This window comes from Acanthaster planci, linkage group LG01, assembly GCF_054643075.1.
Source record: "Acanthaster planci isolate LZ-2023a linkage group LG01, COTS_SCS, whole genome shotgun sequence".
NCBI lineage: Eukaryota > Metazoa > Echinodermata > Asteroidea > Valvatida > Acanthasteridae > Acanthaster > Acanthaster planci.
The window spans coordinates 22,226,348-22,242,231 of record NC_141777.1 but is presented as its reverse complement, the minus strand read 5'-3'; the positions used below and the strand labels follow the sequence as shown (position 1 = coordinate 22,242,231).

The following is a 15,884-nucleotide window of genomic DNA, read 5'->3' as shown; positions in this document are numbered from 1 at the left end:
TTTGCCTTCTGCCTGGCTTGATCTTCATCCATGCCTTCGTTGACGTACTTGTCATATTATTCATCCCTCATCTCCCTATGTGTTTCTCTAGCTTCAGCCAGCCAATCTTGGTAGGCGGCATTGTCTTCCAAATCTGAACTGTCTTCATCCGAGGTTTTGTCATCGACCTCCTCAACAGAGTCCGAGTTTTCGTCAGCTTCATTCATGCCTGATTCCTCCTCAACGTGGATATTTTCTGTCCTCTCTAGATTAAACTTCCGTCCAAAGCATTTGTCACACTAGTGACAAGCATATGGCTTGGCAGTATAAATACCATTCATGTTGACTCTGCGAAGGATGACCTTTAAATGACACGAAACAAGTGAAAGCGTTCCATATATCCTAAATATACACGTATTTACTACTTCTGATTTGCATATTTCATTGTTTATTTTTTCATTGTTTTATTGTTGAAATTGGTCTTTTTATCGCTCAAACTACTCTATGCATTGCTCGTTTACTCATTTTATTACTCTTTTACTCTTTTCATTGTTCAAATTTTTCTTTTTATCGTTCACATTTTTTTTGAGGTGTAAATTGATCTTTTCATTGTTAAAATATATTCTTTTCATTGCTCAAACGGATCTTCTATTTTTATTGTTCAAAACAAACTTCATATTTTTCAATTGGTCTTTTTATTGCAGAGGGAAGAAAACGCCAAGCCTACACAGTCCAATGAGATTACCAATGAGATGTGAGCAATGAAAATGAAAAACTTCATTTTTTTTACTTTCTGACCTTATCCTATGCCTATCCCTTACCCAAGGTCATTCTGTGCTCTAATTTTTCACCCTACACCTCATTCCTATTCATATCAATATCATATTATTATTATACTTATGCATATTTATGACCTTTTCCCTTTTCTAGGTCAAAGGTCAAAGTGTGCTGGATAGTCCCCCCCACTACTTACACATTTTGATAAACTGAGTTAGGAACATTGATCACCTCTAATAAATAATGACATTTAAACAACAGTTGTGTTTATAATAAAGACTGAAAGTTAAGCATTTTAAATAAAAGGTCCTTCAACAAAATAATAGATTGAAAGGATATTAAGACTAATAATAAACTTTCTACTTAAAAAAACACTGCACTTATATAATTATTTTGTGTGCATGATTGCAACAGAACCATTGTTAGAAACTGAAACGTGAAGACTTATCTGAAAATTATATAGAAATATGTTCCATGCATCGTCAGGACACTTTTCGTAACATTTCATTAATCTTTTTCAGTATTTCATAAATTGGAATTATAGCAATGCTAAAATCTACATGACACGAGTGAATAGGAAACGACTCGTACGCGTTTTGTTAGATGTCCAGCTTGTGTTTGCAATTGTGGAAAATGAAGACAAAATAACATTACGATTTAGGGCAGCGTCGTTTGCTAATGGCAATCATTCTAATTCTATAAAGTACTCTACTGGCAGTACATGTAATTTATTGAACTATATAGTACATTGGACATTGCTTGGATAATCACATCCACCAACTTGCGCATTCCAGTACAGGTCTCCTCCACAACTGAACCGGTACGTCTTGCCACCGGCGCAGTGGTAGTAACCGGCACAGTCAGAGGGATCCCCGTAATAACCGTGCTCTCGTCCGTCACACGAGAAGACTTCGTTCCGGTCGCACTTGACATTACGAGGCCAGTCACATGAGTTAATGTGGGAATTCCACAAGAGACCATCCTGGCAGGACGTCAGATATGTGAAACCGTTTGCGCATTGGTAGAATTTACTGCAGTCCGCTGGGTCAGCGTAATGACCGTCGGCTCGGTCATCGCAGAACAGGGGGGTGTCTGGGGCGTTGCAATGGACGTTTTCGGGATTGTTGCAAGTATACGTTTGGGGGTCGAAGTACAAGCCTGTACCACACGGAAGATAGCTTGCAACTCCTTGGTTGCAGATGTAGTACATCCTACAACTGTTGGGATCTGCGTAATATCCATTGGGCTTATCCCGACACGTGAAGGTACCGGCATCTGGTGAGTGGGTTGGTGAGGATGCGTTAGTGGCTGGGGCGTCTGTGGACAGTGCGTTGGTGGCCAGTGCATCGGTGATTCTTGCGTCAGTGGCCGGTACATTGGTGGCCGGTGCGTTGGTGGCAGGGGTGTTGGTAGCTGGCGCGTCCGTGGCTGGTGAGTCAGTGACCAGCTCATCGGTGGCTGGTGAAGAGGTGGCATCTGTTTGCAGGTTCGAAGCAAATTAAGTAAAATACACAACTGAAGGACACTAATCAAGAAAAGTAGGATAAAAAGAAATAAATCTACAAAACCAGTCTAATCGGCACATGTGATTACATTTGGCACATAAAACTTTTACACAATTTTACTGTTTGGACTGATTTAACGAAGATTTTTAGTCAATTTGTATTCTGCCTAGCATATACATTAGGCAGAATGGCACTACTGCACCAGAAAGAACACAGACGGTAGCATGTATGTAATGGACCTCCCCAATATTGCAAACCAGTTCTGTCTACATGCACTGTGCGGGGATGTACATGTATGTAGACCTACCAAATGCAAGCCTACGGTTGATGGCTTTCATCAGCGGCCAAGTCTCGCCGCAGTCCCCGTTGAAATCGTCTAAATCAATGGCCCACACCATGGCGCCACCCAAGCCTTTCTCCTTCAAAAAGTCAACCTTTGAAAAAAAGAAAAAAAGGTCTGTAAAAATTCAGCAACCATAATAACATAATCATAATAAATTTAATAGGCCTACTTCTGCATGGCCAAGGGTGCCCTCCTCAGTCACACTATTATTAGACTGGTACATACATGTACATGCACGTGTGTTTGTACCTACTTTGACACGTATGCTCCTTTTATCGTCATAACCAACCCATTGGTTACCATGGAAAGCATAAGGAACCCGGCGCCTCACATCCCATACCCGTGTCAGCTGGCCATCTTGGAGTTTGTTGCAAATCTGGGACAGGTTTTAAAAATAAAATCACAAACAATGATTAGATTTTTTTGTGAACCCTCATTGTTTCTACATTCATTGCCAAATGGAGCACTTTGTTAAATTAGACTTAGCAAATTTTGGTTTGTGTGTGTATGGGGGTGTTCGTTTTTTTTTTTTTTAGGGTGTTTTGGTGCTTGCTTTTCCCATTGTGTTTTTTTTTTTCCGGGGGAAGGTGGTGGGGGTGTTTGTTTGTTCAGGTGTTTGTTGGGTTGTTTGTTTGTTTGTTTATTTATTTGTTTGTTTTTCATTACCTCATAATAAGATAGGAAGCCATCTTCTCGTGTTGAAGCTCCTGGAGTGCCCGGTCCGCTAACGGGAGCGCCAATGCCCGTCTGCTGCCCCCTCAATGTGAACGAGCGGCCGTAAAGACCCATACCCAGAACAAGCTTGGAGGGCGGTGTTCCTCCCTCTAGCCAAATATCAACAGCATTGGACTGGTGAGAAAAGAAAAGATTGAAATTAACTGAGACTGAGCCTTACACCCTTACCAAATGCAGCTTTGAAACAGGGTATCTCTGCTGAAGGGCAGATTATTCTTTCCTGAATGTGACAGGGTGTGTCGGGAGAGATGGACAGATAATTTGTGACACGATTCAGGGAGTGTAACCTCGTCAGTTCCCTCTCACCGTATGACGCTTTATCTAGTGGAGGATCCTCCCAGTAGAGATTTTTCAGTCAAGTGATTTTTGATTGTCAGCGTTCAGTATACTCAGATGTACATGGAAAGATGTGCAATCAGGATTCTGGGGTGCATGCAATAAAGCCTGGAAGTAAAGGTCATGCAGCGAGCTTATGGAATACTCGCGCGGTCCGCCTGTGGGGTTTTTACATTCGGCCGTCCAATCACGTTCGATAATTTTTGGAAAAATAATTCCTAACTGAAACCACGCCATGAAACACTCATGTTGGAATTTTACCTTTGTCTTCCCCAACTAATATTTAGTGAAAGTCACCTGGAGATGGGTAAAAAAATGAATTCCATCAACGACCTTCATTCCAGCGATATTGTACCTGGGTCTCCTTGCACATTTGCTTTCACTCCCATTACACAAGTGAAAACGAGATTGTAAAACGCTGAAAAGATTTACCTAACTGCAGTCGATGGGTTCCAGATTCCGTTGATTTAACGTAAGGCAGTTGTTGTCCGCAAAGGTTAAATAAATAGTAAAATCTTTCGTAAAAATAGATTGTTGCTTTGTGTTTATTACCTTATAAATTAAAAAAAGGCTGTAAAATATTTTGGTGTTTCTATTTCGGCTTTTACCGACAGACTTCCATAAAATTTCAAACCGTAAATGTTAATCTGCGTACGAGATCGCCGCATTGGACTGTTCTTCATAGTAGATTTTCGGTGCGATGGGTAAATTTTTGGCAGGATATTTCTCTTTTATGCGAGTTAATTTTTCAGTTTCTAAAAAGTGAGATACTAGCAAATATTTTCCAAAGCCTTTTTTCCAAGTTGGATTTTGCAAGAAGTAACTAAAAAAACGAAAGAAATATTACAAATTCTAAAATCTTTGCACGTTATTTTTCCTATCCGAGGGTTCAGAAAGCGCGCCATGAGGGGTCAACTTTCAGGCTCTATTGCCAAAAGAAAGACGTAGATTCGGAAATGCGTACGCCGCCGCGGATGTGGAACGATCGCTGACCTGATGTCTTTGCCCATCAACTGACATCACGCGAAAAACCTATGTACACTGTATTATTAAACGTCCACTGTTAAAAACTCTTATCGAAGCATTTTTGGCCACAAAAACAGTTGACATAACAGAAAATTCTATCTCCCTTTTGAGTGTACTAATTTTTTAGCACATTATTAATGATAAAGTCAAAGTAAAATCATTACATTGACAATGGACTGGTAGCTAAAATTGATTGGCTAAGCAACTTGTTCAAGAGACGTACCACGGTGAGGAGCAGGTTGTTCCCAACATCTGAATCACCTGGGTACAAGGCTGTGTGGTGACCAGTAGTGGTTTCCCAGGAGCCGTGCAAGTCGTAGGCCATCAAGTTGATGAAATCGAAAGAACTGGGTAGGGTCAATTTAATAGCAAAACATGCGAGAACAAGTTAGAGCACCTGAAGGACCTTCTTTTGCACGAGGAACAAGACACGAATGAATACGAAACAAGAGAATGTGCAGACGGAAAAAGGTGATCAGATAAAAAACAACAATGCGATTACAGATCAGAGCGTACAAGTTTCATTAAAGAAACAATCTACATTTTGGGTAAGGTACCCCCTCCCCGCTTTTTCAACGTCTGGTAACACTTTTACTGCTCACCGTGCATCCCCATAACGTCGACACGAACCCATACGCGTCTATCAAACTTAAAGGCCCTGACTATACCTTCAACCTTCTTTAAGTAAAATTTTCTAAGTAGAAAATAACTTGGGGAAAGCTCACCTTGAAATAGCGGAAATTTCATAGCCGTTTGCGATGTACGAGGGACCGGCCGCACAAGCCGATGAGAGCAGGAGGCGTTCTCTCCCCGTCTGCGCTGCCTCCTCTTCAAACGCTGCGCGGAGTTCCTGTTTGGTGAAAAATATAACAAAAGTACAAGTGATTACAAACTTTGTGTTTTGTCGTCTTCAGAAGTTAAGCAGATGTGAAATAAATGCTGAAATAAAGGCAAAAACTTGGAACGCTGCATCAAAATGTTTGGAAATATGTATTGCTTTAGCTCTGAGGGCCACGAACCTGAACAAGTAGCGTAAATCGTTGCTTGTCGATAGCCGGACTACCTCTGTTGATCGCCCCGGGAAACTCCCAATCCAGATCTAGTCCGTCGAAGTTCCTCTGCCGGAGAAACTGAATGGCATCTTGAATGAACACCTGCCGTCGTTCGGCCGTCTCCGCCATGTAGGTGAACTTTGCTACCCCGTGGGACCAACCGCCCACCGCCAGCAGCGTTTTCAGTGCCGGGTTGGTCTGCTTCAGGTTGTTCACGGCTTCGTAGTTGCCGACCATGTAGTCCGTGGACTCGTCGTTCCATTCGTACGGCTCTAGACGGTTGGTGCGGGAGTCGCTGAGTTTGGCGAAGGCGAAAATGATGTGGGTGCAGAGACTGGGGTCCATGTTGGCGGCGACAAACCGAGCCGACCCTGGCCGGTACTGTGCCCAGTTGGTGAAGTAACACACCACACGATAGTCATGATTTTCTGGGGGAAAAGTAAGAGTTATACTTGATTTTTTTCAAATACAGAACTAGTAGAATCTGGGAATCTGCTTTGATTTTATTCTCAACTTTTTAAACCATTCACTTTACCTCAAACAGGCTAGTTTTTTTTTCTTGCTAAAGCATCCCACTCGCAAAAAGTGAAGTTGAAGCGACTTAACACATCGTGAATTGACCTCATAGGAGTCAGTCAGGAATTATTGGTCATTCTTACCTGTGTTCACATTCCTGAATGGTGGCATTGCGTCCACACACAAAGCCAGCAGGACAGCTGACAAGCACAGCCGCATCATTCTAGACATCTTCTGGTAGTACCGGGTGAGAAACAGACTAGATCGCAACAAAAAACTGTTTATTAGCCCAAAGAAAGATCCAAACTTCTCAAAATAAACTTGCCAATTTCGCACACACTTTATAGTGACGCGTTTTGTTGTAAAGTAAACAGACTCCGAAGACAAAGTTGCATTGAGGCTGAACGAAGTTCCCACTCGTATTTATAGGGACTCGTGTCGTTGATTTCCACAACAGCCTATTGTTGCAATTGACTTCGTGCGTCATTTTTCCAGGAAATGATGTGATGATAATGTCTCATCAGTATTTATTTAGGATTTTCATCCTCCGCTGACGTCACACCATTGATCACTGTGCGCTCTTTCAGTGAAGCAATCGACAGTTCCTCTCGAGCCCTTTGTTGTTTGGATTTGGGATCACAATCAGTGATGTCTGTTGACTGAATAGCCCGTATGAGGTTTCTACAGCTCAGTGGTGTAGCTAGGATTCTACTGGGGGGGGGGGGCACGCAGGGGCACCAGCATCTTATGGGGGAGGCACCAGCTTTCAGTCGTGTGGGTGTTTGGGGGGCAAGTTTTTGTTAGCCTTGTTCAATATCTATTCCCCCCTTTTTTCAGTGGCGCGGTACCGGGAATTTTTTTTTTTGGGGGGGGGGACGTGCACGTGCCCCCCCCCGTGGATACGCCACTGCTAGGGTTCGTTTTCTGGGAGACCTCTAAAGATGTCTGCCATCGGTCTTGGTGCATTATAGGAGCTGTCCATGTTTTTCTCTTTTCTTCAGAAGAATCAAGTGATAACTAAATAATTTATACGTTAAAGGTAGAGCATTTTTTAACTAAAACACCTCTGTATGGGGCAAGGACCAGATCGAAGGAGTTCAGGTTGTGCCCATCTACAAATATTGACGATACCTCTTTTCTAAGCCCTAAACAAGGGTTCTGAAAGCAATATGTCACAGGTTTACCTCAAGTATTGTCTGAGGGTCTATGCCGGTTCGATAAAAAGTCGGAAATTTGCTCACAAGGAAGAAAAATCACGCAGATAGCAGGAGTTCAGTTGGTCCTCATTCTGGGCACAAGTATTGTTATTTGCACACCTTATGTGATTCATATACAAAGATATCAAGCAAAACGGTTACACAATTCATGTCAACTTTCAATGCGTAATACTCCAGTGAAAAGAGATAAGAAGAACGGGCAAATTTGAACCAGCACACACAAAAGAAACGGCTCCAAAAAAAGAGTCACAACTGAGAGAAAAAAAAAGTGAACAAAGGGATCTGCAACAACTGCTGGCAAACTTGGGAAAGAGTCTGAAAGATTTCGGGTGGAAAAATTATACGGCGAAACTCACAGGAGTATGTACACAAGGAACAAAAAAAATATCAAATACAGTCATGTGTGGTTTACAAGGTATAATAAATTATACAATGTCAAACAAAGGGAAGGGCTTAGCTGGTTCTTCTTTCCAGGACTTGATCTTGCTTGGGTGGCCAATGTCTGCAGTACCGGGCGAGTCTCCGCGAGTCCGGGTAGGTGACGTGGCGTTCCCAAGGGCGTTCCCAAACAGGAAAAGCGGGTGAAAAGCGGGCCGGGTGGAGAGGCGAACCGGGTCGGCTCTCCGAAGCGTGACCTGGGGACTTCGTACTCTGTATCGACAGAGCACGCGGCTAAATGATGCGAGAACGTTAGGAACGTGACGGAAAGTCGCTTTTGTGGAGTCGGCTCTCCTTCCTAACTGGACGGCAAAAAAAAAGTGCAGGGGGCACTTTCGGATAGAACTCGCACCTAGGCCTTAGTACGCTCTCAGATATTTGTAGGACCAACTGACATATGTATCGTATTAAATCAAAACACAATCAGACATAGCATCTAAACTAACTGTGTTCGCATAAAAAATATCAACAACAATGGCGATAAGAAGTTTTGGATGTCCACCCAGAACATTTTTCACTTGAAATATCGGAATGGGGAAACTAAACGGTGCAAAGGTCATATACATGCATAAACTCATGTTTATCTGCAGAACACGAAACGTGATCTGGGCCAAACAGTAAAAGTGTACACTGGCTAATTCATTCGAATGGCATGTGGGAGCAGTAAGGCAAGTGGTCATGACCTTCAGTTACATGTAAATGTGAACTATACGACTATCTACAGAGCAAGTTAAACATTGGATTAAAAGATTATTATCTACATTGTGTGGCTATTGTGTCGTGCGGACACGCACTCGGTATTTTAGACACGCTGGCAGTGCACATGTGCGTGCAGATTGCTCAAGGTCATCTACGTACAGAATTTTGATCCATGTTCGTGGAAGCGTACCAAAAAAAAGGAATGAACACTAGTCTAAAAATATACCAGTCCTCAATTCGGTGAGGCAACACAGCAAAAATAGCAATCCATCAAAAAAATTAAATAAGCGGCAGGGCAAAATGTGAAAACAAGAGGCACTCAAAGTAGGCGAGTAAAGAGTAGCTTAGCAAGGAATGCAAAATCGTCAAAAGGCTATTCGGAAATTTATGTGACCGATTTAACTTAGCATTCGGTACTGAAGCCACGCAATAAAATGTGATGTAGTAAGTGAACAACGTTCAAAAGAAGTCTATCAGTGTCAATGCATCCAGTAAAGTAATAAAGGGAATATTGGCTAAATTAAAGGAGCGGTACAAGGAGTAATAGAGTATAGAACCATTTATATTTACATTGTTGCTCAATAGGACGTGGCATACTTGGCGAGAAACATAATGAAACACAAGTGATTACATCATTGCCCGTGGAGTGTGGGAAGTATAACATTATCATCAGTGGGCAAGACAAATCTCAATGTCGTCACACAATCATATCATATAAAAAAGAGAGTTACATGGTTCATACAAAAATAAGAAAGTATCGGCTTACCTGTATCGACAGAGCACGCGGCAAAATGATGCGAGAACGTTAGGAACGTGACAGAAAGTCGCTTTTGTGGAGTCAGCTCTCCTTCCTAACTGGACGGCAAAAAAAAGTGCAGGGGGCACTTTCGGATAGAACTCGCACCTAGGTCTTGGTACGCTCTGAAGACACAGCCACGAGAGGGGGGTTAAATAGTCCTACCGAATCATGCGTTCGCACAGGTGCTAGTAGCTCTTGCGATTGGCCCAAAAATTAAGACAAATGAGGTAATTTGGAACTAGCCAATTAAAAAGTGCCATGGTGGACGACATTCCAAGGGGAGACGTGGACACCTCAGAGTTGACCAATCTGGTCCCCTCCTTGGGCCACGTTGACCAGCGTGATCGCGGTTTCCGGGAGAGAACCCGACACCCGGACATCTTTTCCCAGAAAAGGTTTAACTTTTTGGAATAATTTTCTTAGTGTAGCAGCGTGTCTCCCGAAAGCCCAAATTAAGCCTCGGATAAAGCGCGCGTATAGTTACATACAAACAACATGAGCATTGACGTAAATTTATGCTGACGTAATGACGTAAATCCAAAAATTGCTTAGCCATGAAAATTTGAAAAGCCGGAGTGGGGGTGCTGACAAGATATGGCAAATAGGGGCATTGTTCATGATTAATGTGTACATCTTTAACATACTTCCACCCCTGACCCTCATCTCAAAACAGCGCCAGGTCCTATTTATAGGATTTTCTTTCATCCTTCATTTTCTCCCTTTTCAGAGCTAATGAAAACATTGAGGTTGCAACATTGGAAAAATTCCTCAAAATCGGCTTGATTTTTTTTCTCATCATCCCTGGCCTCCAGTGAAAAAGTGGGGAGATATGCATACTCCCATCCCCCTGATTTCCGCCACTTTACACCAAAAGGTGCAGGAAGGCTCTATTCCTAATGATGGAATATACCAGAACACATACATCTGTCTGTTGATTCAAACAAGACTGTGATTATAGCTAAAGATTTTAATGCTCTGACATCGAACAACCGAGTTTACTGTAATTTACTATCAAGAAAAACAACATTGCGGTTTACGTATCATTAGAATGAAAGTCAAATCCAAGAAATTAGCCGGAAATATACCCGGGGAATATAAGCTGTTATCCCCGAGGCTTCCTGTTATTTTTAGATGTACCAAAATACAGATTCGAACATGTCAAATGAATTCTGGAACTCGTTAACTATAGTGCAAGTTGTGAGATTTCATCCGTTACCGCCCGGTAATTGGTGAGTCGGTGGGGTCGTCATAGACGGCATTGTAGGAATTACTTGAACTACCCGATCTCGTACTTGAGACTCAAACGTAACTCCATTTTTTTTGTAACGTTTATTCTGTTCTGTTCTATGGCTGATGTTTGTCTCCACGGTACCTCTTTTTGAAAAATCCCAACGGTTTCCAAAGGCAACAAAACTCGCACGTTGTAAACCGTAAATGTATTTTATCACATTGTTTTGCCTTTGAGAAAGATTCTACTAGAAATCGAAACGTCAGTCCCTCCATATCATTTTGCGATTTGTATTTTAGGTCAGTTTAGTCAGCAATCAGTTTGCAGCAGTTTGCATTTCAAGCAATTTATCACATTATGGAAGTACATCCAACGGTACATGTAAATACAACTGAATGGCTAAGTTAAGAAAAGTGTATGTACATCGCTAATTTGGTACCGTCCTCTGGACTTGTGTTCTTCAATTACCCAAATGACAGCGACATCATCTGCACGGTCTTCAGCAACAACATGGCTTTGGGGGTTTCTCTCGGTTGTGGGTAACACTAAATGAACCTGAAATGTGACATCTTCTCTGCAGGTGCATTTTATGAGACGCCCAGAATACGAGCGTGCTGACGTCATCCAAACTTTTCGTGGCGTCTATAAGGCTTAGCAAGAACCCACAATCAATAAGCCAAGGGAGAATTTCCCAATTACTGCCCAAGAACCCAGGAAACACACTGAAAAAAGGCTGACTCACTGTGAACAGTTTTGCAGCTTAAAACTTTGTAACACTTTGTGACAACGGTCACTGTAAATTCCAGGACGTGCTATACAGTGTCAACTTTTGTCCGCACAAGAGAGTTACTCACTTTGATCCTGCCACGGTTAAATATTTGACTGTTTATTTGTGTATATAGAGCCCGAGAAAAATTCGAGGCTTACTCCAATACATGTAAACGTTTCGTGGTGTTCCAAACTCCTCACAACACCGACATATGACCTATGAAAAATTGTTTTAAGTATTAGCGTCTACTTTGGAATTTTCGATTTTGATAATGTTTCAAGCAAGCTGTAGAAAAATGAAAGCTTGGTGCACAAAAGCGGCTCAATATCAACAAGAGGTTTGACTCAGCACTACTTTTATGCCTTAGGCGAAGCATAGGACCCCAAACCTAATCATACAATGCCTACGAAACTTGTAACTCGGGGTAATAAGCAAGACTTCCGTTTACAAAAGGCTTTTTCAATGCGGCAGACTAAAAAAGGAAAAGATGACGTGATCAAAATTCTTGCGTTTCCTTCTCAGAATAGAAAAAATGCGTGGTCCACCACAAACCGTTTACGCACGCATATGGAATCTGACTGGTTTAACCACAACTATACAATGTGGCTATATAAACATTTCAGGTTTCTGCATAAACAGGAAACGTGACCATGCAAGAACTTCGTTTATCCCATGCGCTTTTCAGTTTAGTTTGTCACACCCTCGTATAATTAAGCAGCATCTTAATTCCAGTTTAGCTGAAACCAACCCAGAGGACAGTCCTTCAAAATAACAATCTGGTAGGCCTATCACTGGCTACTTACAAATGAATCTGCTGAAAAAAACTCCAAGGTTGTTTCTGGGTAGTTTTAACCTTTCTTGCATACAGAAAAAAATCTCAGTCAAAATAAATTCACGCCTTTGTGAGTTTTTCCAGTCATTCATACAAGTTTCAAAACATTTGATAAAAAGCTTGGGGAATGGCCATCCAGGTTGAGATGTTTAATACTGACTATGGACAACCACTGGGGTAAAAATAAAAATTATTATTCCATGGACCAGTACTTTCATATGAATTAACATTGCCAAATGCAAACAATATACACACTAAAATACAGACACACGACACAGTCAATAAATATCATTTTCACGCAATATTCGGCATGTTTTTCAACGGTGCTGCTCTCTCTTTTCACGTACGACCAGTGCCATGCAGGATTGTACCAGACTATTGTGCAACTTCATCGCGGCTGTTCAACGTGTATGCGCGTGCGTGAACAGAAAATGGGCAGCGCCTACATTCTTAAGTAACGCATGCGCAGTGAGTTTCTCCGGGGGGGTTTAACCAACTTCCTCTTATAGACGTTGTTGCAGATGTGGCTAGTTGTTGTTCGTGCGTTTCAGCTATTTGTCTTGTGAGCGCTCTCTCGAATATCAACAACACAACACAAACTGATCGATTCTTACGACGTGTCGAAATCAAGAATGCAGACAACAATGTATTTTTTTATTTCCTTCCTTTTTTACGATGTGGTTTTATATTGGAGCCAGGGGTGTCATTAGAAGCTGTTGGTGCTGCTAAGCTCCGCGCCTGTGCTGTGTCATTAGGGTTATACGACTTGCCTTTCCACCTAGGCGACATTTGTGCGCCGCTGCTGCCGCAAAGTAGTGCGATAGGTACAGAGATGGCATTGGCTGCGGTGGCTAGTCTGAGAAATGCATTTGGAAGAAAAGAATGTTATGAGAGACAGCAAGTAGGAAGACAAGGGAACATGGGTCCCTGTAACACCTTTTGGATTCATTATTCGATTCGGGAATAGAGAAAATACATAAGGCCTACTTTGATGTTTTAGGTACACCTTCTTGTACGTGAGTGGCACATGAGCCAACGAGCTTCAGTTTACTTCATGCCAGAGATGTATAGAGTAGCGCCAACTTAAGGGACCAAATAACTGTTTATTATGTGTGGTAACTGTCCATGTACACTGTCGCGTGATCAACCATTTTGGTTCCAACAGTTAAGACTCTCCTGTCGCAACTCTCTTTCAATTAAACGGATGAATTAAATTTTGTGTTAGAACACGCACGTAAACCCGGGCGCACTCTGAAACATCACTGATCGCAACGCTACTAGGGAGGCAAGGAGTTCGCACCGAATTTCTCCTCTGACATCAGTCCAGTCTTCTTATTGGTCTTAATTTTCGGGAACCCGGATTCATTTGGTCCTGTTTAAAGCGGCCAACCTTCCGTCGTTCACATCGTTTGTTTTGAATTGGTGAATCGACCTGACCGGTGACAGGCTGTTCGGCTCAGTCCTTTTACACACAGACGCACAAAACATTGTGCAGGACCCAACTATAGTACTACGGTAGGAGCTGTGGGTGGGGCTTACAAAAAAATCAAGGGCCTAGGAAACGTTTGAGGGCCTAATGTGCCATAAAACAAACCACCAACGTTCACCCATGACACAAGAGAAATGTCGTCACCAGTCTTGCTCTGTGAATTTTTTATTTCAAGTTGGGAACTGGGCTTCAACTTAGTAGCTAATTCACACTTTACTGCAGCCACAGAGGTTGCATGCCAGTAAATAGGTCCAAAATTGACTGCCCAGACGGAATCACGATCTGTAGGCTGTCAAAGTCTCTGCTATCAGAGCATTTCGTGGTATGTGGACAGGACGGTTTGTATACAAGGAGGATGGAATCTACCTGCTGGACCGTCAGCTTGGACCAAACAGGGCCTTTAAAATCGCTCAATTTTGCAATGGATTGTAGGCATCAATTTTCAAAATGACGATGGGCGTCAGTAGTAGGGAAGGGACAGTTCTGGACCACACGCCCCTTTTCACCGTTTTCAGCAAAAACCCCTGGGTAGTACATCGACTCAAAAAATCGGGGGAATCCCCTAAAAATCTGGAACTTCAGATTTTACCAAAAACCCCTGGGTACCTCATCGACCCAAAAATAAGCCCCAAAACACCGGGGTGAAATATACACTATTTGAGCAAAAAACCCCTTTCACCCACCACACTCAGTATTCCCTCCGGTCGTACTCCCTCCGGTCGTGCTCGCTACGCTCGCTCACCTTTTGACACCGGCGCCGCTCGCTTTGCTCGCTGTAAATAACTCGTGACTAGCGCCGGGGATTTCCACTTCACTGACCTTGAACTTTTGACCCCAGCTGTAAACAATTCGTGACTGGCAATCACTCACAAACAAGTCGAGACTTGCCCGATCTGAACTCGTGACTGGCACCGACCTGCACCAGCAGTCACTCACAAACAAAAAGGGATTTCCCCTTGCTTTTCCGGTCTGAACTCGTGACTTTGACTCTGTTCAAAGCAAAACACGCTATATTTACAACCGCCTTAAATAAATGACCTATATACAAAAAACATGCCAAGTCAAGTCGATAGAAAAAATGATAAAAATTTTAGAAACCTAATTATAAATAGAGACATGAGCAACCTTCTACACAGACCAATACTAAAATATTTTACTCGATTTAAGAAGGCGTTTTTAGAAGATTTTGTAAAGCGGTATAACATCCCATTTCCGGCACCTAAAAATAAACATCATACACGATTTGAACTAATAAACGCTATCAAAAAGGATCAAAAACAATTTAGATATCTCCCGCGTCAGTCATATCGGCAGCTGTTGAAAACGGTACAAAAATGTAATATTCCTTTTGCAAACAAAGACAGATACGTCAAACAGGACTTTATTGATGCGATTAAAGCTTACACTAAGCCAGAGCAAATTGCGGAAGTCGACATTAGAAACGTCAGGCGCTTTCAGGGTAATTTTCGCAATTGGGAATTGATACCCCGTTTCTTTAAATATGACCTGATACACTTTTTTGATTTTTACAAAACTGTCATCGAGAAAAAAGCTTTGGAAGAACTAAAAGAAATTGGTTCGTACAAATTGCAAACGGCTCTGAAAGTTCAGTTTAGATTGGAAAAACCCGAGAAAGTTGAATTTGGCGTATTCCCCTTTCCGAGCGACAACGATGCAGTCGCAAATAAAGCCGACGTTAAAAATGCACTCACTGAACAACGCGAAGCGCAAATAAAACAGGTGGAGGCCCATACACAAAAAGGCTGGGGTTGGATATTTGACAAAGTGGTCGCTTTTTACATCAACGTGGTTAAATATAATCCAGTGGGTTCTTCTTACATTCCGTTGCCTAAGGAACTGTTAGACAAAAAAGCAATTATAAATGTCCAAAATAAAGATCAAGAATGTATCCGATGGGCGTTGCGGGCAGCTTTAAAGTTATATTCAGACGACGTCAAAAGTCAGCTAGAAACAAATCCAAAATATGAAATACATGACGAGCGACCTTCGACTTACCGGTCAGAATCAGATGGTTTAAATTTTACAAACATAAGCTTTCCAACACCTATTTCTCAGATCCCACGTATCGAATCGCAAAATAAGTTGGCGATTAATGTGTTTGGTTACACCAAAAAAGACGGTCT

General features: G+C 42.1%; 1 protein-coding gene across 1 annotated transcript; it reads right to left on the bottom strand.

The window, feature by feature from the left end:
• Positions 1-404: 404 nt before the first annotated feature.
• LOC110990670 (chitinase-3-like protein 1) lies at positions 405-6,971 on the bottom strand. Its single transcript, XM_087135283.1, has 8 exons — positions 6,413-6,971; positions 5,721-6,181; positions 5,427-5,551; positions 4,925-5,048; positions 3,271-3,453; positions 2,858-2,980; positions 2,569-2,695; positions 405-2,232 (listed from the first exon to the last, which is right to left on the bottom strand). The coding sequence occupies exons 1-8, from the start codon at positions 6,498-6,500 to the stop codon at positions 1,493-1,495; spliced, it is 1,971 nt and encodes a 656-aa protein (XP_086991409.1). The 5' UTR covers positions 6,501-6,971; the 3' UTR covers positions 405-1,492.
• Positions 6,972-15,884: the final 8,913 nt, after the last annotated feature.